The 27,300-nt window shown below is 27.6% G+C and overlaps 1 protein-coding gene across 6 annotated transcripts; it reads right to left on the reverse strand.

Moving 5' to 3' along the window:
• Nucleotides 1–1,211: 1,211 nt before the first annotated feature.
• Nucleotides 1,212–21,647, reverse strand: LOC107444387 (sorting nexin-10B). Of its 6 annotated transcripts, none has more exons than XM_016058508.5 (7): nucleotides 21,421–21,647; nucleotides 13,558–13,615; nucleotides 9,980–10,054; nucleotides 9,381–9,481; nucleotides 8,429–8,527; nucleotides 5,806–5,952; nucleotides 1,212–2,630 (listed from the first exon to the last, which is right to left on the reverse strand). In XM_016058508.5, exons 2-7 carry the CDS (start codon nucleotides 13,591–13,593, stop codon nucleotides 2,444–2,446), a joined length of 645 nt encoding a protein of 214 aa, XP_015913994.3. In that variant the 5' UTR covers nucleotides 13,594–13,615; nucleotides 21,421–21,647; the 3' UTR covers nucleotides 1,212–2,443. The 6 variants fall into 6 exon arrangements, with proteins under 6 accessions (XP_015913994.3, XP_087007971.1, XP_042896312.2 ...); XM_087151845.1 differs by lacking the exon at nucleotides 21,421–21,647 and adding an exon at nucleotides 14,893–15,309; XM_043040378.3 differs by lacking the exon at nucleotides 21,421–21,647 and adding an exon at nucleotides 14,012–14,657.
• Nucleotides 21,648–27,300: the final 5,653 nt, after the last annotated feature.

Genomic DNA, 27,300 nt, shown 5'->3' on the forward strand with positions numbered 1-27,300 from the left:
ATTTCTAGTTATTGAGGGGGACATATACTAACCGTCCCCAGCGCAGTCTATGTCTTAAAAATTTACAACTGAAAAGCAGAGTGTGAGGAATAAAATTTATAGCGAGAAACAATTATTTATACTAAAAAATTAAAAGCTTCATGTTGCAAATTTTTTATAAATTTTAAGTGTCTATAGCATTATTACATATTTGGCTTCCTTTAGATACTAGTTTTTTCCTAATAATGACTGCCATTTAAATATAAAGTTACTACTTAAGAAGCAAATAACTCAGAAATTTACAAATAAAAAGCAAACAAAAGTGAAAAATCACTTAAAATAGAAAAAGAAAATATTTCAAAAATTAAGTTTTGAAGCATAAATAATTTTAATAAATTTAGGAAAATTGCATTAAATCACTATGTATTAAGATTTTATATTATTTTATTATATTAGTTTTCATTATATTATGACTGCAATTTAAGAAAAATTTACAACTTGAAAACAAAGTTTAGCTTAAAAAAGTATTTTAAAGATGAACATGAATAGAAAATAATTTTCTTTTAATTTTCTGCATTGCAAACGTTTTTAATAAATATTTAAAGTGTCTGCTGTATTATTATATATTGGGTTCTTTTTCTTAAACGTAACTGATTATTATTGACTGCTATTTTTAGAAAAACTAAAATTCAAGATACAATTTTAAAAGATGATCATGCATCGAAAATATTTATCTATCCCAAATGTATAATTTAATTATAATTAACGATAGAAACTGTTTTTAAAATTATCAATAGCTACATAAGCAGCCATTATTAATTAACACTAAACGTACCATAACTGGTTAAAATACCAGTTATTGTATTTTAAAGTGTTGGTATGTTTAGTGTTAATTAACACATTTATTTTATATCATGCATAAATCATAATTTATAAAATACCAAAAATAATTACAATGAATTTTCTTTTCATTTAATAAATTCTATATGTAAATATACAAAAAAATCTTAACTTTTTAAAATAACAATGAAGAAGAATCATTTTTTATTGAAAGTTTGGCAATCTGTATATAAATGTATGATGAATACCCCACAGATAATGATTGAATTGTACTAAATTATTTTATTTTTACATACATTTTTAAACTCACTAATTTTAACATAGTTGTAGATTTCATAGAACTTATATTTTAAGAAGCAGGCTGTTATTACACAATAAAGAGAATTTCAAAATACAACAAATATTTTATTTGTTAAAATATGAGCATTTGAGACATATTACATATAAAGTCAATATTATACAGAATAATAAATGCTAATACAAAATGATTGAAACAAAAATCAATCATATTTGCAATCATAAACAAAATAAAATCTGAAACGGTTTATTTAATATTTGATGAAACTTAAAAGAATAATGAAAAATAAATATTTGCCTTTAAAATTTTTGATCAAATCTTAATGTTAATGAAAAAATTTTTGGCTCTCGAGTAATTATATTATCAAATCAAAATAATGCTTCCATCATACTAGACATGCATTGTGTTAAGATTACTAAATTATCTAAAAACAAAATGTTAATTTAACAATTATAAAAATAAAAAAAAAAAAGAAAATGGAGAATATATTAATATATATAAAAGATTTTATGAACCAGAAAAAGAATTTTTACTGTAACAAATAATTTTTAAAGTAATCTTAAAATAAAAATATTTTTATAACAGATCAGAAAGTATACATTGAAAAATAAATATATTTTCTTAAAAAGATTAATACTGTCCAAAGAACTAAAAACTTTTAATTGAAAAGGTTCAATAATTATTTTAAATATTTTCATATAATTGTAACACTATTAATAGTGAAAGCAATAAATAATAATAATGAAAAAAACCTTAATACCGAGCATAAATTATCCTATTTTAAAATAAAAAAATCGGAAATTAAGTCAGCATGAGTAAATATCAAGCAATTTTTAAAAAGTCAAAGTTATTTTACATCATTATAGTCGATATTTAAAAAACAGGGAAATAAATACTTTTTACTGAAAATTGTTCATCGCATAAGATTTTTAATTATTTAGGTTTTATAAATACATTTACATCACAATATTGGATGTAATTCTTATAGAAAAGAAAAATTGAGTTTCCCAAAAAAAATTATCATGTAAATTTCTTTCATCTTTTTTTTATAAGTTTATTTAATACTTAACCAGTTTTGAAAAGAAAATAATTCATTTTTATTAATTAATAGGGATAAAGAAATCTTACATAAAAACCAAAGCTTAATTGACAAAAGCAGATAAAGTTAGCTTCAAAAATATAATTCACCATGAAGAATGAAAATAAATAACTAAAAATGATAATTTGTACAAGGGTATACAGAATACCCTGAAGGTAATATTAATAAAATTCATATACAAAGTATTTATGTCATAATATACACAATATAGTTACGGGAACACAATTTCATGGAGTATGAACTTCAGCCACAGTAACTTGATCACAGAAACTCACTTTTTTATGATCTAAAGAAGAGTTCAGATTTGACTCGGAAGATGGTTTAATTATTGCACAAGCACTTGAACTACTTTCATCTGAGAAACAGTCACTAGAGCAATGGCTGTTAGAACCATCCTCTTCTGTTGGAGGAAAACTAAAAAATAAAATTCGACATAAACTAAACATTTAAAAAAGTTACACCTATTACACGAACACAATAAATATTAAACAATTTCATGCCAATGAATTTCAAATAATTTTGCGATTAAAAAGAGTGTTTCTCTTTTAAGTTACATTTCAGTTTGACAACAAGATTTTCACACAGGGTTTTTACCCACTCCCAAATGGGTTTTGTTAATTTATAATCACTATCTGCTGTTTCTTTAAATCTACAATTATTTCTTATTCTACTTCATATATACATAATTTTACCTCAAAACTTGGTGGATAACTTTAATACTGAGAAATAAAAAACTAACCTAATACATATTGTCTATGTGAGATTAAATCTAAGCTATATTGATTTTGGAATTTAAGTAAAATTAGTTCTCTCTCACTCTATACATGAATATTATTTAATTAAAGAGTAGTTCCGTAATAAGTTAGCTTGGCAATTTACGGACATTATTTTATGAATTTCAAAAACAATAGAAAAACAACCTAACAAAGACACTATCACCTTTTATCACTGGTTATAGAAGGAAATAAATACAGGGAATTTCATATCAATACCTGCAGGCCCGTTAAGAGAAACCCTCCAACACGGCAGAGGGCGCTGCAAGTTATCATAGCATTTGCAGATTATTTTTCATAATCTTAGATTATTAACACAGGGAAAAATTTTTTGACTCCGTTTTAAAACATCACCAATCTTATTTCTAATCAAAATTATGAAACCGAGTAGTGGAAACAATACAAAGAATAAAAAAAAAATTTTTTTTTTTGATTATTGATCACAGACTTATACTCTATAAGGAATTATTCAACTTTTTTTTAATATCATTGTTGATTCAAATTAAGTTTTGGAAACGTAAAATTTTACTAACATATCTGTTAGAATAAACTGAATTTTTACAATAGCGATTTTTGTTTGTCATATCTCGCCAATAAATTCCGATTTATGAAAGCTGTGCTGCAGATTTACTGCATAAATTCGGCAAGAAAAGATGTTACTACATTGTGAACACAATTGTTCTACATAACTACATTTAAAGTTGTAGTTATTTAAAGTGAAAAAAATATTTTGCTTTGTAAGTATGCATGTATATGGGTGATTCTCATGAAACATGACAATTCACTGTTCCTTGCTCCAAGATCTAATATTAAAAGAACTTTTTTTTAAAAAAAAAATTAATACATAGCATTGCTGTTAGCATTTTAAAATGACTTTGCACTAGCATTGACTGTTTTGTATACCTAAAAAATTTAATTGAATATCAAAATGTCATTTTCCTGGCATGTCCCAAACAATATAACTAGCTTCAAAACTTCCCATACATTTTTCAAAAATCAAATTTTTTTTATCTTATCCTATGTAAGCATTTCTAGAATGTACGCAGAGGGTATTGTTTACTAAAACTTTGTTTAAAATAATTTTTTCTGTCAATAATTTGTTTGTCCCATGAAAATCTGTCATTTTCCTGGCTACTTTTATTTAGTGATCTATAACCAAAATAGATAGCGCCAGGATTCAATATCTTATGTTAATAGATTGATTAGATACCCTCCTATCTGAACATGTCTTGTTGCATGAATAAAGAACCAATTTTCTGGCTCAAAATCTATTTCAAAAAATTTTTCAAGGTGAGTAAGTTTTTATGCTGTCATTTTCCTGGCTTCTTGAAATCATTAATAACAAAAACTACATAGATTTCTCTGAGTTATTTTAAGAAATACTGTTGTTTTCTGCAGAATATAATCGTCTTCGGCCAAAATATTAAATTAAAGTAGAGTTATATGCTATAAAATGGCAAATTTGTCATTATCCTGGCTGTCATTTTCCTGGCTTATGAATCCCAGGACATTGAAGTGTTACCAGAAATTCTTTTTATCTGCTAATACTGTAAAGAGGGAAAGCAAATATTAACATAATACCAAGTTCATGTATGATTGTAATATGCTTGGATGTAATCAAAGTTATTTATTTACTTAATGATTGATTATTATACACAATTTTATTCTGTACATATCAGCAACAATTTTTTTTTGTTTCTTTCTACAGTGGATAAAAAGAATTAATTTAAGCAATTTATGGTCCATCTAACATAAAGGCTTAAGTTGAGTTACTTACTATTAACTTAAAATGACTGTTTTTTAAACTTTTAAGGTAATATGTCATTTTCCTGGCATTCAAGATTTGGTGAATTTCTATTTCATTTTTTTTTTCTCGAGCAAATGTCAATAAGCTACACTGCTGTCTATAAGATATTAATAAGTGTAGCTAAAGGAGTATATAAAATAAATTTTAGATTATTTTTAAGACTTTAAATGTGAAGAAATTTTTTGGTCCGAATTGTCATATTTTGTGAGAATCACCCATATATTTATTATATATATTATCAATCAACACCCTGGTCCAAATTATTTTATATAGAGATAATATAAACTGGTCTTTCAAGGGTTGGTATAATTAGTCCATACAAAGAACTGCCCTCGCCATAAAGTTTAAGGCTGTCTGCTGCTATGGAAACAAGAAATAGCACAGTTCAAAGAGGTGAGCTTCTCTCTCTCCTTTGATTTACTTCCTCTCACCAACCTGAGACAAAACCTGTCTTAAATACTGATCTAGCAACCGTACTTCAAATAGTTAACTCTCGTAATCATAGTGACTGCCATTGCTCTAGTTGAATCGCAAAAGGAGACATGACTATACAGGCTACTACTATTTTCACATGACTATACAGGCACTGTGTATAAAAGAAAAAATAACATTTAAAGACCCAGAAGGATCTTGAAACGGGCTTACTGCACCTTTTTGCCCAACAATCTTCTAAAAACCTTATGTTTAGAACATTAATTGTCTTAGTGTATTTGATTGCTATATTCTCTATTAACAAAGTTTGAAACTTCATGTTTTATAGTAAGTTTTTATCTTCTTAATACACATCATTACTCTAAATTTGTTGGTCGAATTTTGAAACACCTTGTATAAAGTTTTAAATTTAATTAAAAATGTTTCAGTATTAATCATTCTATGTGAATGTCAAATTTTATAAACATTTTATTTGGTTACATTGATTTCATTAATTATAATTCAAATATTACATATTCTGAAATAAAATTAATTCAATTTCTATTATTTAGATGTAATAATTAGGGTATAAAATTACCTATTATAAAAGTCTGACAAAGAAGTCTGTATCTCACTAACTGTAGCTTTGCCTTCAATTATGTCTTTTATTTTAGACAGAGAAAAAGTACTTTGCAAGAATAAATGCAGAGCTTTACTAGATAAGTACAATCTATCAGCCACTAATCTGGGGAAAAAACATACACAATTTAATAAGGTTTTCAAAATTCAAAAGAAACCTAAATGAAAATAAATTATAAAGCTAATCAACAACTTATTTAAACTAACCTTTGTTAAAAAAAAAATACAATAATTTTCATCAAAGATTTTTCTATTCTGAATGATAAAAAATATCTTTTTACAAAACTTTAAAAAAAAATATTAATAAATTACCAAACACGCAAATATACAAAGCTTCAAAAAATCAGTATATAGATGAAATCACCATCATCAAAAGAAAACTTAAAAATTTTGCGCAAAACAAAATTTTAAGAAAAGCAAGTAACACAATAAGAATTTTTTTTTTTAAAATGAGAATTTTAAAAATAAAATGATATCAATAACATCAAGGATTATTATTTTCACAGTAGAAAGATATTTTTATATAAAACTTTTCAAATAATTTTTTTTAGGGAAATCTAAAAATGACTCATACATATTCATACAAAGGCACTGTTAGCTGCTACTCACTAACTCCGCTTTGCAATAACTGTTGTTTCTAAATGTAAAATAGTTTTTCCTATGATACGGTTAACTATCAACTTAAAATATATCTACTATAAAGAATTCTGTTAGTGTCTGCTTGTGCCCCCTTCTCACATCTAACATTTATTTCTTTAAGTTAAATGTTCATTTTTTAAAAAATTGAACAATGCTGGTTAAAGCATTTTCTATTTCATATACCATCCTTTTAGTAAAATATCAACAGAACATCTTACATTAAAAAAAAAATAATTAAATAAATTAAATGAAAACGACGTTTTCATCTACACCCCAACAGTCTCAAAAAGTTTTTTTAAGATTCAGTTTTAAAAAATTCTGAAATTTAGAACATGTTTTCTATTTATATAAGCACACAATAATTTTTTTTAAAATGGTGTCTAATAAAACATTGCTCGTTTGAAAATTATAAAATTTATTATTCTTTTACATTTTTTTTCGCACAAATGTTATAATAACTGGTTGGGTAATAAATCCAAGTTTTACTAGATACCCAAAGCAGGCTGGAGAAAAGAGATTAGATTAATAGAGAACACCTGACAAAATTTATTGACCCCTCTAAAATTAAAGAGTCAGAAATTTAGAAATTTTTTAAAACTTATAGTTATATGTTGCTTCAAAGGCAAAGACATTTAATATATTAAATTTTCAAGAAACTTCAATCAATATTTCGATTAATTAAGTGATGATAAAACAACGATCTTTCAAAGTCTATAACAAATATATATGTAACAAAAAACATAGAATTGTCTACGCAAATAAAAAAAATTGTTTTTGAACTTTTAAATGCATTCACAACAATGAAGCATTAATTAAGATAAAAATAGCAAATAAAATAATAAACAATGGCAACTTATGACAGATAACAAATCACATACTATCAGCATTTTATCATTTTTTCAACAGGTGCAAAGATAATTAATCTTTTCAGTTAATCAATAAAATAAATTTAATTCTTAAGGAAGGATTTTGTTTTACTTTTACAAATTAATGATATTATTCCATATATTAATTTCACACAATATGTTATCACAATACACACAATATGTGAAAACTTGTAACACTTTTACAGTAGCTGAAAAATACAATATAATCAACTCATTTAAAAGGGAAAATATTAGCACAAAATAAATTATTATTTAAACCAAATCTGACTGTTTTCTAGTAGTTAAAATATTTTTTTTTTCAAAATAGAAAAAAAAAATCATTGATAACTATTTTGATGAATATTATATCTGGCAAAAGTTCTAAGGGGTTTATAGATTTAATAAAACTCTTTTAATTAATCAATAGTGCTAACTTGATAACTCAAAAACAAATGATTAAAATATCATTTGCACAAAGTATAATTGGGAAAAAACATATTACAGTAGAATGCCAATGATCTGACTGGATAGGGTAGAAAGCTACCCTGTCAATGAAAAATATGGATATTTGGCCAACTTTAAGAGACCTTTTTTTTTCTGAAGCTTTAGTTTTATTCAACACAAAAACACCTATTTGATCTACTTTTTCAGCATTATAGATGAACTTCTTGAAATAATATTTGGATTTTCTTTAAACCTAATTTTCAAAGACATAAAAGGAAAAAAAAATATTTCAGATCTTAAGAAAAAATATTTATAGAGAATACAAAGATGAAAGACAGAATTTTGTGAAGAAAAAAATTTAAAAGGATATCAAAGACAGCAGAAATTTTTTGAGCCCCTTCTAAAAATCTGAAGAGCAAGACAAAAGTTTGATGGAAAATAAATTATAAGGACACCAAAGAACAAAAGAAAATTCTTGAACCTCTTCAGAGGAATCTGAAGATAGGCTCTCATTAAATATCATTCATCAGGTTATGATAAAGTCTGGAGGGACCATTTCAACTATTAATGCCAAAGCTCAGATATAAAGCATTAAGAAGATGTACAGTGTAGTAATTGAATAATTTATATTACTTTCTAAGAAATTCTTGTAAAGCCTCTTGTCTATCTTTTATGAGTTTCAGATCAAAGGTATCTTTAAATAGATCTTTAGGTGGTAAAAGTGGAAGCCTACTGAAAAGAAAGAAAACACATTTGTTCAATGGAGAAGTCATAAAAGAATAAGTTAAAAGTAATCAAAATAAGACAGCACAAAATTTTGCTACACACTAAATCTTAAATATCTTAACAAAATTTTAATTGTAATTATTTGTACAAAGGTAGAGAAATTGGAAATTTTGAGCATTAGATTTGATAGTACTGTAGTGCCGACAACTGTTTAGAACCAAATTATGTTACTTTTAAATTCTTAGTTTCTAAATACTACCCTGAATATTTATAAAGTAGAAAGAAAGAAAACACATAAATATGTGAGCATGTTATTATTTTTAAAACATAATAACTACATAATACATGTCATGTTTTCTACTACAATCTAATGGCTATACTGAGGCTTTGAACTTTTAAAATAGCACATAAATTAAAAGGGTAGAGCTAGAATGAGATTTATCCAAATAAATAATGAATAATCCAAACACGAAAAATTTTATAATAAATATTTATGATGAAAAAACAAATTTCTTAAGAAACTAAACTAAGATTCTAATAATAATATCCAAACACAAGAATAATAACATTCTTATTTACAGATAAGTTGTAATAGTTCAAAACACAAAACTCATTCGTACAATAATTTATTACAAATTGCATTCTAAAAAAGTTTTATTCAAGATTTTCATGAATTATACCAGACTATAAATACTATGTATGAAAGAAAAACTGAACACACATTTTTTTTTAGAAATAAACATAAATATTACTTTAAAACAATCTTAATGAAAAATAAAATAAAAGAGGTATAATATTTTGTACAAATTATCATAGCAACAAATAACTGGAATTTAAAAAGAGTTACTAATATACTCACTGTGGTGGGAACTGTTTTCTTAGAAGCTTTCTTAACAAAACAAATTCAGAGTATCGCCTACGTGTAGTACTTTTTTGAAATGAAAAGGAAGGATCATTGGTCTGTAAAAAAATAAATAAAAAATTTATATATATACGAATGTGTGACTTTTACAATTTAGATGTCAGCAATAAGAAAATCATCACACAATTTAGCAGCTTCTGTCTGCACAAAGAACATGTGTTGTGTTCTTGAAATCCTTCACATGAGATTTCTGGCAAAAAAAATGTTTGCATGTTGTTCAACAAAGTTCAGCAAGTCATTCCAACTTAAGCAAACTTCTGGCTATTTGAACTATTTTCTCTTATAACTCGTAAATACACGAACTGCATAACTTCCTTAGCACACTATCAATATTTTAGAATTCTGTTACCATCCACACTTTCTTTTCCATTTCCCATTGATGGTAGTCAAACACTTTTTGCCCAATATCTTCCATCATTTCTAGGCAGTTGGTCCAGGGATATTAAAAGCATTGACGTATATACAGAAAAAATTATTATAACAAACTTAATTGCGCAAAAGAAAAAAAATTTATACACATAAAAATTCATGCTTACTTCTAAAGCAATTTCATAACTAACATAATTGCCAGCTTCTTTTATAGGAGTTTGTACCCTCAAATCAATATATAACTGCAAATAAGAAGAAAAAGAAAAGTGTTTTAATACCTTGTGATGAAGCTAAATACTTTATAGCAAACTAACTAAATATCTTATAAAAGAAAGAGCATTTTAATATATTTATTGCACTAAATAAGAATGTTTTAATTTAGTGTTGTTGTTAATTATTGTTGATTTAACTTGTTGAAGCATAATTACAACAATAATAATATAAAATATGATTTACAGCTTCATAAAAATCAGAGATGTAAAAGACTTTATTTTATTTAATCCCCTGCATTTAATAGCTGTATCATTTCTCATTTACAGCTAACAATGATCAATATTGTAGTCTTGTAATTTAAAAATCAACTCAGAAGACAATCAGAAGACCCCAAGATAATCTTGCCTTCATGCAGAACTTATTTATAAAACTAATTAGCATATATATATTACACGGAGAGGAAAACTTTGCATGGTATGTCCAATGGAAAGGATATTACAATCTAGGATCTGTTTAACATAGGATGGGCATTTTGTTTAGAAGCTAGGGGAAGGAAAAAAAAAAAAAAAAAAACAGTAGAAATTGGGCAAAATGGAAGAAACAAAAAATAACCAATGCAATTGTTTAGCAATAAGATCATTAAAGAAAAAAAGATAATACTAAAAAAAAGTTTAAATTTAAATAAATTAATATACTACCAGGAAAATTACATTGTCCTTATTTTTCACATCAATTTTAAAAGAAAATTTTTTATTTTGGTATTATTTATCTATATAGATGGATTATAAATATAGGTGGATTATAAATTATATCCACCATATAGGTGGATTATAAATTTTAAAATTCTACATAAAATTTTAAAATTTACATCATATTATTTAAATTTGCTTGAATATTCATACTTATCAATATTTGATTAAAAAATTATCACCTATACTATTTGTAATTATGAATTCAATATGTAATTAGTAGTAGTGTTTACATTTAGGATGTGATTTGTTAATTTAGTAACAATAAAACTTTATTATATAATAATAATTCCCTACATAATTATAAAATAAGGTTTTATGATACAGCATATACTTATATACAAATATTAAAGGACAGTCATTTAAGTTTCTTAAACAAACTCATCAAATTTATCTTTCTCTCCAATTGTGATGTGTAACATAATTGAACATGATTTATTAAATAGCTTAGAAATTAATATTATTATATGAATTAGCTTGCAAACATAAGCTATTTAGAAAATTGTTTTAATAATTGATATTTCTTTTTGAAAAAGATCTTTTTTTCCCACTTGAGTTGGAAAAAGCTTGCCATTCTTGGTTTTAACAAAAAAGATATTTATGTCACTTTTGTAATCAACATAAATCAAGATTTAAACCCGGGCCTTTTCATTTATGGGCAAGTATACCATGATTCGAGCCCTCCAGTCTCAATGTCAGAAATTGTCAAGAACATTTTAACTGAATAGATCCAGGCCGAAATTTGAAAATTGACACCTGACCGTTAAATTTTAAAAACCGCTAAATTAATTTTAAACCACTGACCGCTAAATTTTAAAAATTTAGTCTTAAGGATATTAAATTTAAAATTATTGCAATACATAAAAATTTAAATTAAAATTTTCATTTTTATTAACAAAAAGTAAATAAATAAAATAAAACTACAAATAAATAAAGTAAAAAATTACAAATTAACAAAATTTATCAAAAGAATCTTAAAGCATTCACAATGGATTTGAGAATTTAGATTTCACACAGCTCTTAAAATACTGTAGAACCTTGATCAATCCTTTCTCATGGAAACTATTCAATGAGCACGATGAATACGGGAAATCAACATAAAACAATAAGTAACGACTAGAAAATGCATTAAAAGTAACAAAGAGATAACATACTTTGAGATGAATAAGTTTACTAAAAGAAAAAAATCGATTGAAAAAATTATTTGCATAATACCAAAGTACTTACAATGCAAAAGAATGTTTAGAAGATTTATTTCAAATATTTTAACATTTTAGTTCGAGTACACTCTTTTCTTCCCAGTGGAAGAAAAATTAATTAAGTAATTAAAAATAATGTAAATAAAATAAAAATAAATAAATTAATAAATAAAATAAATGATAAATCAAATAAAAAAATAAATAAAATAATAATAATTTTGACAGAGTGCTGCTTATTCTCTGCACACTAGTATAAATATGCCAATTGTTTAAAAGGTTTTGAAACCTTCTGCAAATGTTGGCACTGGTTGCGGCTCCATTTTGCTTTTATTGGTACCACTTTGCCCTTCTAAAACTTTTGAAACAGTACCTTGAACCGAAAACACCATAAGCTTTAACATTTTCAACAGCTCAGGGCTGTCCAACTGTAAAGAACCCACGGGTCAGAATACCGGCCACTGATCACCTGGCGAGCCGCAGTTTGAAAAAGTTGAACAATAACCTCTTACCTCTTATACAATAACAATTAATAGTTGAATTATTAATTATAAAACAATGGAACAGAAGGATTATAAAACAATTTGCTTACATTTTAATGGGAAAACTGAGGCCGATCAGCCTGAATAAGAAATTGGCGGGCCACATGCGGCCCGCAGGCAGCCAGTTGGACAGCCCTGCAATAGCTGATGCTTAAACATCAAACGCGCTGTTTTAGCTTTTTTATTGTAACTGTAACAAACTCTTATATTATATGTCATCATTAGCATAAGGAGTTACTATATTTCTTCTCAAAATGAAATAATTTTTATTTTTAATATGTCGGTAGATTTTCTGAATGATAGAGGTGAAAATTCATAAGTTTAAAAAATTATCTCAATGGGACATTATAAGAATAGCATTTGCAATAGAACTGTTAAAACAAGACAATACACATGGGGAAAAAAAGATACGGAAACAATGAATTGATCAATGAACCCTGTAATTGAAACCATACAAGTGTTACTTAATGTAAAATATATTGTTTACCCTATTTCTGTATTTTCAAACATCATTTTTATTAATTTTTAATAATAAATAAATAAAAAATTACAAAAACAAACCAAAAGAATCGTCAAGATTTCAGACATAGAATTTTAAAATATTAGAAACATAGAGGCCATAAAATAAAAATTTTACTTAACATAAAATTTTTTTTTTCATACTTGTTCACAAATAATTTCTGTCACTTTAAGAATTGTTAATAGTAATTTTTAATAAAAAAATATTTAAATAAGTAAACAAATAAATAAAAACTAACAAAAGAATTTTAAAACATTCTGAATAGATTCAGACAACTCTTAAAATATTTGAAACCATATAATTAAAATACTACTTAATGTACAAAGTATCTTTCATACCATTTCTGTCAATTCAAGCATCATTTTTTATTAATTTCTAGCAAAAATAAATCAATAAAAACTATAAATAGAATCTTAAGACAGTCTGAATAGATTCTAAAATTCAAATAGCTCTTAAAATATTTGAATCTTAGAAACCATATAATGAAAGTATACTTAATATGTAAATAAAAAATATCTTTTATACTTGTTCATCATCCATTTCTGTCACTTCAAGCATCATTTTGGGGAGATAAAACTGACACCTATAATTACAAAGTTATGTCATTATTTTGTAAACACAGTAATGTAGAGCAAATGGAAAAAATAGCTATCAAGTTTTCATAATCAATTGTAAAGATTAGTTATCTCAGAAAAATTTTTGAGTCACATTAAATGAATGTACACAAATCAATTAGCTTTTATAGAGTGAAAATCATTTTTAGCTGAGACTTCGCATAAAATTGGAGTTAAATTTATTTCGCATGGGTCGTTAAATTTATTTTTTGTGAAAAACAACAAGATGTTGAACTTCGACGATTATATATATCCATTAGTCAAATTAATTTCAATTGTAATTCATGAAAACAAGTTTAAAGAAATATTCTAATGATCAGAAGATAAAATTATTTTAGAAATGAATTTCAAAATCATATACTTACCATTTTCAAAGAAAGCAGTGCATAAACAAACAACAAAAATTGTAGATAAATAAGTTTATTAGAAAATGACTTTAATGAAAATTAATCCTTAAAATTATTTAAATAGTGAATCTAGATAAAAACTATTATCATTTGCATAACAGCTAAATATTAAACAATATGCTTCTAAATCATTAAGTAAAATTAATCAATTATTCATGAAAAGCTGTTACAGTTATTGCATCACATTAACGATGTTAATGTTGTTGCATAACTTATAACATCAATTAAATTTTGAAAGTAAACATGTATCATCTGACGCGCACATTTGAGTATAAAATAAAATTAATAGGAAAGACTTAACTTTTTTTTCAGAGTAAAACAAAAAAAAAAACTTGATTGCGAACCTTTAATGCAATAAGACTAAAGACTACTGATAAGCGAGGGATATTCCCAATTCATTGTTTTCCTTTCACTAGCACGAAAGTGAAATTTCAATTATTTGACATAAAGAAAGAGAACAATAATATTTTTTCACATAATCATAGATCAGATAATACACATGATTCACATAAAACGAAAACAAAAAAATCGATTAGTAAATCGATTATTTTTATCAAACTCGATACAATTTATCGTTTCTTTTTAATTTCAATGAATTAAGTCAGCTATTTATCGATATATTTAAGATAAAGTCTAAACATTTGTTAGTGCTGCCATCTTACCATAATTAAAGCAACAAATATTTGACATAGAAGTTCTGCTATTTTTTTTTTACTTAACTTTGCTTTGAAGTCAATTATAAAAAGGAATGAACAATTTCGTAGACACTTAATATAGAAAGGACACATCAATTAAAGATGTTAGTGAAAATGATAGCCAGTCGAAATTAATGCACATACCTGTCGACGAAATGGCTTGTCGATGAATTAACCCTTTTGACGAAATGACCTAATGATTTGTCGATGAAACGGCATATCGTTGAATTGAACGCGACCCAAAATTCGAGATTGAATGAAGCATTGTAGCAGTCCGAGCTACTTTTTTACAGTATAAAAATTGAGACTTTTTAGTAAAACATAGAATGTTGCTAAAGTTTCACTAATCAGTCAGACACAATTAAAAAAATTTTTCCGATTCAGACTTCTGCGTTGTAGGAAAAGTAAGGTTATATAGATAATTTTATAGTCTTCAAGTTAAGAATAAATAAAAAAAAAATTCTAAAAATGAAATTTTCTTTTCTAGAAAGGCATATTTTAGATAAAAATAAAATTAGCATAGTAGGGGCATTTGAGAGGAATATTACATTGTACGTGACTGAAAGTCTGGAGGGGGGGGGCACTCATAAATAAAAAGTTATCTGAATACATACATTTTTTGTTAACTGCACAGTAAGGTAAGGTTAGCAGAAATGTCGAGTTGGAGGTCGAAATATTTGACCCCGATTTATACGTAACTAAAATGTCCACAAAATCGCAGTAAAGCGCAAATATAAGTAATATTAAATATTATTAACCCTTTGATGGTCAGGGAAATGAGCAGTTTTCGTTTCATTAATCGAATTCATTATTCGAATTTCATTAATTCGAATTCGCGCAGTATTACGTGCAAACAGTAGTCGAAAGTGGCATCTGTTTTCCACCTCCGTTCTTCCGAAAATGTCACCATTCTCTGGCGATGCCAACTGCTCCCGTCTTCTGGAATTGTTATAATAAAGTGGTAGCAAATTATTATGTAGTAAATTTCATTGGAGAAGGACAGTTACGCCTATTTTTTTAATAGAGTAACCGGTAGATTGTTTTGTTGCTCTAACGTTGCATTTTATATGTTACTTATAGTTTTTGATATTTAGTGGTGAAAAAATTACTTAAAAGGAAAAATACTAAACTGAAAGTAACTTGACATTCGCTATCACTAGAAAATACTATTTTACAAAGCGGAGCAAGTTGGCATCTCTGGATGCGATAGATAGCTCGCCTCACGCGTTTTAAAAATTTCTTAAAGTATTCGTAGTACACAGGCCCCTCTTCCCCACTGGGCACTATGGGCACGTGCCCAGGGCCCCGCGATCGAATGGGGCCCCCTAGTTCCTGCCAGATTACCAAATGATAACCGATACATTATTACCGAAAAACATTAATTTTGAAAAATCTGATGATAATGACTTACTACAATACCTACGCTTATTATACTAGCTTTAGTTTGCCGCATGCGGATAGCTATACCTTGTACAACATAGCTTGAACTTTTTGACAGATGGGTCAGTGATGGGAAACAGAAAATATCTATTGGTGTAAAAAATGTGTTGGCTAAATATGTGGCTGTATGTATGTTTTAAACTATTCAAAATAAATAAATTCATTCGTCAATCAATTTTATTGCACTAGACATAAAAACATTGGGTAGGTAAGAAACCATTGTTTTCAGTTTTTCTATTTAAATTTTACCTCGAAGCAATAAAAACCACTTAAGACTTTCGGAAAATGCTTGAGTCCTTAACAGGTACTTTTATGTTGTGTGTCTATTCTTATGATTATTATCAATTTTTAATATTATTAAAATAAGAAGATATTGTTCGTCGTTGCAAAGTTATATCGATTTCAGATTTGACATCTGTCAAAAAGAAAGATCAAACTAATAAATAAACAGGGTATAATACTCCACTCTCTCTCAAAAATGAGTTTTTCCGATATTAGTATGTTTAGGTTAATTTAAATACCTATATGTAAGTATAAGAATACAATTTTAAAAAAAATTATTAAATTAAAAAAAGAATTCCCGATTCCCGATCGTCGTTTGACTTGACGAACGGGAATTCCCTTCAAGTATTTGTCTGCGATGTTGTGGCGTTTGTTTTGTTTGTAGTTGTTAGTTTGTTACTGACTGTGCTCGAGCTCTGATAAAAAAAATAGTATTGTTTGATTAAATCGTCGTTTTGTCTGTTTTGTGTTAGCGAATATTTTCGTTATAAAATTAATTAAATAGTGAATTATAATATAAAATGTCGAAACGGTCATATCCTAGTGGATCTGAAAAAAGGAAAAAAGCTCTACATCAGAAAGAAGTAATTGAAAAGTTACCAAAATTAACATCATATTTTACTACTACTACTGGAGAAACTTCTGTAAGTAGCAATCAACTCATAAATGTTCCACATGATGACTCAGCTCAATTACAAATTGCGGGAATTTCTAAACCTTCATGTTCCAATTTTGAAAAAGAGATTGAATCAGAAAGCGACTATTCCTACGACGAAAGTGCAACGACTTCAGTGACTTCACTAAAACCGACAACTCCAACTGTGTCAATTGAACAGCAGTTTTCCAACACAGAAGAATTAATATCGCACGATCCCGCCGATTATTTTCACGAAAAGTTTGTTGAAATAAATCGCGAAATTTTAATTCGTAAGGGACCAGTATATTTTCAAAATAAAGATTCTGACTTTTCCGAGGCATCCAGAACATACAAAGATGGTAATAAATTAGTAACGAGATATTTCAACAAAGCATTATTTATTCGCAAATTAAAGAACAATGAAAGCGTCGAAAGAAAATGGTTGCTGTATTCGCCTTCCAAATGCTCTGTATTTTGTTTTTCATGCTGCTTATTTAACCCAACTGATGTTAATCTTTGCTCTCGGAATGGATGTAATGATTGGAAGCATATTAATCACATAATTTTAACACATGAAAATAGCCCAGCACATAAGCAATCTATGATGACTTATCTGGCACGAAGTAAAGCGGTTGGTAGAGTAGATATAGACTTATTATCTCAACATCAAAAGGAAGTGGATTACTGGAGAAACGTACTTAAACGGATTGTAGCTGTTGTAAAATTTTTGGCATCGAGAGGGCTTCCATTTCGCGGCGACAATGAAATCCTAGGATCTCCAAACAATGGAAATTATTTGGGTTGTGTGGAATTATTGAGTGAATTTGATCCATTTCTTGCAGATCACTTAAAAAAATTTGGGAATCCTGGAAAGGGTAACATTTCTTATTTATCAGCAAATATCTGTAATGAGTTTATTGAAGTAATGGGAAAACAGGTTCTAAAAAAAATTATAAATGAAGTTAAATCAGCGAAATATTTTTCCATAAGCGTTGACAGTACGCCCGATCTGTCTCATATTGACCAGCTAACTTTCATCATTCGATACGTAAAAGACTGTGTTCCTGTTGAAAGGTTTTTGAAATTTATACCTATTAAAGAACATAAATCTAAGTATTTAGCGGGGACCATCTTAAATTTTTTAGAGATACATGATATTCCCATAAAAGATTGCAGAGGACAAAGCTACGACAATGCTTCAAATATGTCGGGAAAGTATAGTGGTCTACAAACAAGAATCAAGGAAAAATGTGAATTTGCCACCTTTATACCATGTGCAGGACATTCACTAAACTTGGTAGGTGTCCATGCTGCTGGGTGTGTACCGGAGGCATCACAGTTTTTTGAAATAGTTCAGAAAGTGTACAACTTTTTTTCGGGCTCTACCCACAGATGGAATATGTTAACAGAACATTTAGGTTCAAAAAAAGTTGTTAAGAGTCTTTCACAAACCAGATGGTCAGCCCGAGCTGATGCAGTAAGTGCTTTGCATGGGGGTTATAAAAGAATATTAGAAGCTTTAATCACCATCGCAAACGATACTGAACAGGCACGAGAAACAAGAGACGAAGCCCTTAGTCTGTCTAGAAAAATGGGAAATCTAGAATTTATTATACTGACGGAAATCTGGAGCACTATATTGGAAAGAATAGACAAAACAAGTAATTATCTTCAGAAAGAAACAATAACACTGGACGTTGCAACCAATTTGTTGACTTCACTTTATGATTTTATTACTAACCTCAGGGATAAATTTCATAACTTCGAATCATCTGCCAAAGAAAATAACCCAGAATCTGACTACAAGGATCTATCTCAAAGAACAAGACGTAGAAGCTCACGGCAGAGTTTTTTTGATGGCTCTGCGCCATCAGTCCAATTGAATGGAAAAGAGCGATTCAACGTAGAAACCTTTCTCCCAATAATCGATACCTTGAGTGTTCATCTAAAACAGTGACAAAGTTCATATGAGATCGTCAGTCAACGTTTTAGTTTATTTTTTCACTTAAAAACTCTGAATTCCGAAGAGATACGACAAGGATGCAAAGAATTTTCTCAAATCTATCACGAAGATGTAAATGAAAAAGAGTTAGAAATAGAATGTCAACATTTAAAAGAATACTTAATAAATGTTCAGAGTGAAAATGAAGCATCTAACAGTGTACAGGAAGTATATAATCTATTAAAGCAAAACAAAATTGAAGACACATTTCCTAACGTAGAAATTGCATTGAGAATATTTTTAAGCATGATGGTAACTAACTGCAGCGGAGAACGCTCCTTCTCCAAATTGAAACGAATAAAAAATGAATTAAGAAGTACAATGCTTCAAGAGAGATTAAATAGTTTGTCGCTGATGTCCATAGAATGTGATATTCTCAATACCATAGATTTTGAAGAAGTGATTAACGATTTTGCTCATCTTAAATCTAGAAGGGTACCTTTGCAATCAACATAGAATTAATCTAAGGATTTTAAGTTAAGCGAGTTACTTTTGTAGATTATTTTTTATATTTCCTATTTTTTTATAGCTAGTAACTAAATAAAAATAAATTTAGAACCTTGTTTGTCTTTCTTTATCTATTGTAACTAAATAGTGTTTTCTCAAGGTCATAGGGGCCCCATGATCCTAATGTGCCCAGGGCCTCAAATAGTTTAAAGACGGCCCTGGTAGTACATAAATAACAGTTTTTACGTACTTTTCGTTTTTAACATAATCAATGCAGAATAATAATGGCGAGTGAGCTCAGCTCGTCAGCGCGCATTGGGGAAAAATTTCACTACTCGAGTAGTGCTCGCTACTAACCATTACGGTCAAAACCTTTCTCCTGAGCGGAACTCGTTTGCGCGCATTATGAGGCACGATTCGATTGCGAGCTGAACTCGTTCATAACCGTCAAAGGGTTAAGTAATTGTTAATTTCAAATGATATATTTTCCTTTTTTATCTACAATTAAAGTAATAGGCACTTAATTTAAAATTACATTTCGTATGATAACATAACAGTTGAAGAAATAAATCTTATAAACTATAATTGAATAAAATATTGAAATTGTGCAAAAGGAAGAACATTATCTTAAACACACACTCGCACATATATAAATATCTTAAGAAAAAAAAAGATCAAATAAATATTTATGAACTAGGTAACTACTGTAATTGATACATTAAATTCACTTGCATATTTTTTTAAATTAATGTAATACCTTAAATAAATAAGTTTTCAATGGTTTTGTGCGTGCTTTTTACTATGCTACTTTTTTCTGTGTGTCAAACAAAGGATCATTGCTTTCAAATGTGATTAATTAATATCGATATGTGTTTCGAAATGTTTATAATAAATTTTATCAAATTCTTTTGTTAGTTTTTACACCATATAACTGGTTTTAATTGATTTCATATTTAAAGTTATATTTTCCGAAAATATCCATAAATGTAAATATTTATAGTCAATTTTTTAGAAACGTCTTCTAGCTTAAAGCTAAGCCATGTCCCGAGCATAGCGCTAAAATACGGAGAAACAATTTTATAATTTTTTGTAACTAAAATAATTTGTAATAATTTTGGACGGGATTCTCCTAAAGCTTGATTCATGTTGAATTTCAAGAGTTATAAATTCCAAAAATACCCATGAACATTTAAAAAAAAATTTTAAGACTCTTTTTCAAAAAAAAAAAAAAAAATTATTTAGGGCTTGACATGAGTTGACATGTTATTTTTTTTCCTTCTTTTTTTTAAAATTTCACCACGTGACATATAGTCCAGTAAAATTTGATTTTTTCTTCGGAAAAATCAGTACCCAGGACTTTTATCGAATTCCAATATGGTTCCCCCTTCTCCTCAGTTTATAAAATCGGTCCTAAAATAACTCAACAACAAATATCTCGACTTATGTTTTTTCCACTTTTATCTTGTCCTAATTATGTAATTTTTATATAAGATTAACTATTTAAACACATTTTGATTTTTGATTTTAATTTAAAACTATTTTTGAAGTGCTTTTCTTAAAGGTCAATAGTTTTCAACATTCGCAAAAAAAAAAAAAACCAACCGAGCATGACATAATAGTGGGATGTGGCTAAAAATTATTATATTTGTTATTGAATAATTAAAGAGGAACAATAATTACCTTATTACTTTAACTAACAGTGCAATTCTAAAAAAATTATTAACTAAAAGTAAATTTTTTTTTCAAAATACATTAAATTATTTTTTTAAAAATAAATAAACAAAAAAAAAACTTCGAAATGATAAACACATTCTTTAAAAATACCGAAAATATTATCTGAAAAATAATTTTCATCATTACTTACCGAAACAATCAGTGGCTTTAAGCATTGCATTATTAGAACAAGATTAATTAATTAATTTTTTTCTTCAAATTATTATTAGAATATTAATAATAACACATAATACTATTTAAAAATTTCTATGTGGCTCATATAGCGACAAGACTGGAAACTTATTCAGCCGTAAATAGTCATCATATTTAATTATTTCGTATTACATTTTCATATAAACACTATTGACCTTCGAATGCGGCGAGTTTTGTTAAACAAACGAAAACATACCACTTGAAGTAGTTTGAGCAACTTTTATGCTATTTTACGCAAATAAAATCTGTTTAGGAAAGAAAGAGACAGACAACAAGTTCTATATCATTCTAGAAGTATACTTCCAGTTCGTGACACCTTGGGAGGAAAAAAAAAAATTAATTACCAGTTGTAGCACGCTTCCTATAATTTAAATCGCTATTTCAAGAAAACACTGTCTACGAATTCCTCCATAAAGTATGTAATTATGCATATAACGAAACTACATCTTTATCTTTGATTGAAAATGAATTAAATTGAAAAAAAAATGCTTATTTTTTACCGACTAAAATATTTCAAGGTTATTTGAAATAGGAATATGAATATAAAAAATATTTAAATAGTTATTTTAAGAATAAAACAAGAAAAATGCGAGCTTATGAGTGATTCTTTTAACTTCCGATAAAATTGGAACTTCTAAATAGAATCTTTTCTTTTTGGGTGGGTAGAAGGGGTGGAGAGGATTAATTTAATTTAAAAAGAATATAAAATGGCGTTTCTTTTTTTAATTTTGTTCAAGATATACTTGTACACTTTTTTTCTGAAAGACATCTCGTGTTTTCGGTTTCTTGCTTTATAACCTTTTATTTAACCAATTATAAATGATACATTAAATTCATTTGCATATATTTTTAATTAATGTAACAACTTAACTAAATAAATTTTTAAAGATTTTGTGTATGCTTTTTACTATTTTACTCTATTCTGTGCACTTAGTCAAGTCAAACAAAGGCTCATTACATTAAAATGTGATTAATATCTATATATGGTTTGAAACTTTAAAAAATCTTATTTAGACCAAAGCATTTTACAGAGCTTAAGCAAGGATTTTAAAAAATCTGACTTTTTTGGAATTCAATTTCTCAGAAACTACTCAACAGATTTTGCAATGCAAAATTATATTCTTTAAAATGACGCAAAATAATTATATACCTTGCAATTAAAGATTATTTTTACCATTGTTAAATAAAATATTAAATATTTACAGTAAGATATTTTTGCAAGGAATTATCTTAGGATAAACGAATTGTATAATTGTTTGCAAAAAATTTTCAATTCGTCTAAAAAGTTCTCGAGAGAAAGTGAAATACACAAAAAGTAAAACTAACATTAAGGGGTCCAATTTCTGTAGTGCGCTCCTGCACAAAATATTGGGACCATATTTTGGGAGTTAGAAATCCGAATCCCTTGTAAAAAAGGCATGTTTATTCAGAAGAGAAAGTATGTTTTTGTGCCTGATTTCGTAACTTAAAATATCGTCTGCACTTAAAATATCGTACTTAGCATATTTGAGGTGACCCTCTCAAAAGTTATTCAGGGTGATACCTTTTTTTTTTTTTTTTTTTTTGCTTATCGTACGTGTTGATAGCTTTCTGTCCATTCAGTTTTGCAAACTTCAAGTGTATATCCACTAATGTATATAAGTTTCTTTTGCTGGATGTTTTTACTTTCTTTAAACATTAATGAATACTTAAGATTAGACATTTAAAAAATAATTTCAAAATTAATAAAGAAAAAATTTAGGTCAATATTTAAATGAAAAAAAAAATCATTAAAATGTAACTTATGAACATGTGATTGCTTATGAGTTACATCTGAGTCATTTATAATACAGATCTATGCATGCAAACATGTTGTGATTTTATATAACGCATGCGTAGGGCATTTTTTTTCAAATGCGTTTATCTTTTGCCCACCAAGGAATTTATGAAAGCTTCATCAAGCTTAGATAAATAGTTGTGGGTATACTTTTTTAATACTTTGCAAATTTTATTCAAACCAGAAGTTCGTAGTATTCAAATTTTTCTGGTTGAAGTATTCAATCCAGAAAATGAATCGAACTCAAAACGGTTTGTTTGTTAATATGCCTATAAGTTGACTTCGTAATACGACTGCTAAAACAAAATTAAATAAAGGGCATTTATCATTAAAAAAAATAGAGTTTCACGAAGCTTTTGCACTATTAATTCAGAATCTCATTTTGTAATTCGTGACGAAATCAATATGAATTTGTTGAAAATGGGTTCAGGCCAGGGGTGGATTAAGCGTACGCGGGGCCCTAGGCCATTCAAATTTTTGGGGCCCTTAGATTAAATTTTTTTCTCGTATATTTTTTATTTATTCAAATATAAAATATTTATGTATCTTTTCATTTAGGAAAGCATACTTAAAATTAAAATAAATAATATCCCGGACCTCTTAAACAGTGACAATGTCAATATATAAAATTTGATTGAAAGTGACCAGTTGTATGAGTTTTTTCTAGAGTATATAAAACAATAAAACAAAAACACTTACCTTTTAGTAAAATATTTTGCAATTATTTATTGATAAAATAGAATTACGGACACTAAATAATTATAAAACATTAAAAATATGAGACACTTCAGTTGAGGCACTAAATAACTTCTTATTCATTTAAAGCAGGGGTGTCAAACTCAAAAGCTAACTACGGCCAAATAAGCAATGCTTAACTTTAGGTGGGCCGCAAAAAAAAAAAAAAAAAAAAATCAGTGTTCATAGAAACAAATTTTTTTTTTTTTTGAATAGTATATTGTAATAAACATATATAAAGTAAAATTATTGTTTGATATTTGACATCTCTTCCTGCTACTATCTTTCCTATTTCAGGAGAAATTTTATTTGTCGAGACTACTTTCAAAGTTGACCCAACGTGAGCGTTATTAATACGGTTTCGGAAAGGAGATTTATTTCCATTCATAACAGAAAATAATTGCTCGCACTGATAAGTACATCAAACATAGAAATAATTTCATATGAGAATTTTCGAGTATTTTCAAAACTAGCAGGTAAATATTTGTAAAATTCAGGCACACTCACTTCAATGAATTTTGTCTTCAAATTTGAGTCGCACTGAATCTCAATCACTTCCATTTACATATTACTGGGTACTGAGTCTATATTTATTGAGAAAATCGAAGAAAACAAACAAAATTTGTCTTCCAAAGTATTAAAATTTTTAAACCTTGTTTTTCAAATTCTGTTCTAAGATTTGAAATTTTTTCTGCGTATTTTTGATACGATGCAGTATCCTTGGAACGGCAAGTGCCGCAAGAAAATTAGAATTTTACATTTTCGCGCGTATAATTAAAATGCCGTATAGTTTATAAATAAAGTATATTATAATTTAATATGCTAGTTTCCTTTCTAATTAACATTTCTATTTTATTTTTACTTTGCGTCGGATATATTGACTGGGCCGCAAAAATGTTCATCTCGGGCCGCATGCGGCCTGCGAGTTTGACACCCCTGATTTAAAGCGTCTCAATAATGTCAATAATATTTAATTCTTTGCTTCTTGTTTAAACAAGTATCAGCTCGCTATAGTACTACTTTCAATTTTTTTGCGCGCAAATCAAAAGGACAAATTTGAACTTAGAAAACATTGATAAATATTATAATACATAAACTATAATAATACTTATAAATAATAACTAAAATAAGTAATAAATAAATATGTAAAAAAATTATAATATTTTATTAATATATATTTGAAATTGATTTTTTTTAAATCATTGTTTTTCCTAATTTTTTAAAATTTATTTTCCTAATCATTGGGGGCCCCAGGTCATGGCCCAATAGGTAATCCGGCACTGGTTCAGGCTGCAAACGTAGTTTAATACGATTAATATGGATCCGAAGACTCCGAAATATCCCAGGAACTCTTTTTGTTTTGCAGCACACACAATTTAAAGCCCCGTTTGATTTGCTATTTATCTTACCTTAACCCTTTGTAATGCCGTTGGAAGCTATTTTCCAACCCATGATTTGGATGGCAATAAGAAGATAACTCTTCAAAACACTAAAAAATACCAAGGAAGGGCTTTGTTTTAAAAAAAATGTGGATAACAGTAAAAGCATGGGGTTAAGAAGAGAGGCCAACATCGGGCAGCCATTTTTTCCCCTAGCAATGTGCGTTAGTTTATTTGATGACTTCTCACCAAGTTTAGTCAAGAAAACAGAATTTATAAATTTGGTTATTTAAAAGCACAGAAGTTCTGTTTTTAGGGAATGAGTTGAGTTTCTTTTTATAAACCAATCTCAATCCCCAAAATATTTAAACATAATATTGCTAGAAAAAAAGGTCGTATAAAGTGCTAAAAATAGTTACGTTCTGACTTAGTATGAGCCACAATGACACCAGTGTTGCAGTGGCAAAAATCAGTTGGTGCGTTGCAGAACAAAGTAAAAAATTTTTTGACCCAATTACAGCTCTGCAATAAGGCTATAAAACTTTGTAGATATGGTTACAGGTGGTGATGTTTTCTTGTTTATTTGAAGTTCAGTTGTGATACTTTAATGAGATTTAGAATGAAATGCACAAAGATGTGTATGATTATTATACAGTATACACTCGTTAATACGAACCTTCTGTTATAATGGCCTATGCATAGATGTTATTTTCATGTCCATTCGATCGGCCACATTAAACCGTTAATTCCAATACAGCGACAGGCATTTAGTCATTCAATTTAGAAAAAGTTAAAAAGAAATTATTGAAACCACTACTACTGTTACAACAAAATACATAGAAAAGAACACAGACATGATCCCTAAATTCTTATGTGGTTACAATTTAAGGTTATTTATAATCTGTATAGCGTTATTTTCAAAGATTATACGTTACTTTTCAGTCATACTTTTTTAGTTCGCAAATTGCATTCACTCATTTCGTCAAAAGTCAGTACCCTTTTGTGGTTTGTTTTAGTTAAAACGTGGTCTTCATATTTAAGAAAAATTTCTGCTCTAAACCAGCACAATATTTTAAATGCACTTTTCACTTAAAAAGTATTATTTAAAAGTGTGTTTTTATGTATAAGATAGAAAAAAAAGTTATATATTTACCAATTTTTGCGTTAATTACCCAATTCTTATTCATGTAAAGCACTGATTTGTGGTTTGTTTTAGAGTTAAAATGTGGTCCTCACAGTTATCTTGACATATGTTACTTAACAGAAATGGCAGCTCTAAACCAGCAAATTTTTTTAAATGCTATTTTCATATAAAAGGTATTATTTTAAAGTGTGTTTTTATGCATATATGTTAATATAGAAAAAAAAGTTGTGTTGTTACCAATTTTTCTATTAATTACCGAATTCTTATTGATGTAAAGCACTGATTTATGGTTTGTTTTAGAGTTAAAATGTGGTCTTCACAGTTTTCTTGACGTATCTTACTTAACAGAAATGGCAGCTTTAAAGCAGCAAATTATTTTAAATGTAATTTTCACCTAATAAGTATTATTTTAAAGTGTGTTTTTACGCATATATGCTAATATAGAAAAAAAAAGTTGTTTTGTTACCAATTTTTCTGTTAGTTACGAAATTCTTATTGATGTAAATCATTGATTTGTAAAGTATTTTTTTTTATTAGCTATGAGTAAATATTTAAGGCATTTTTGTGTGTGTACCCCAAAAGTCATTATATAAAGAGTCAACTGTACTATTAATACTCCAAGAATTTTCAGAGTTAATTGAGAATCTCAATGAGAATTTAAGGTTTCCTAGCGGTATTTAAATTTTTTGAGAATTTTTCCTGTTTACAGAGAGGGTAACCACACTATACAATACATGTAGGCTT

This window comes from Parasteatoda tepidariorum, chromosome 9 (assembly GCF_982258835.1).
Source record: "Parasteatoda tepidariorum strain Cologne lab strain chromosome 9, Ptep-v5.0, whole genome shotgun sequence".
Lineage (NCBI taxonomy): Eukaryota > Metazoa > Arthropoda > Arachnida > Araneae > Theridiidae > Parasteatoda > Parasteatoda tepidariorum.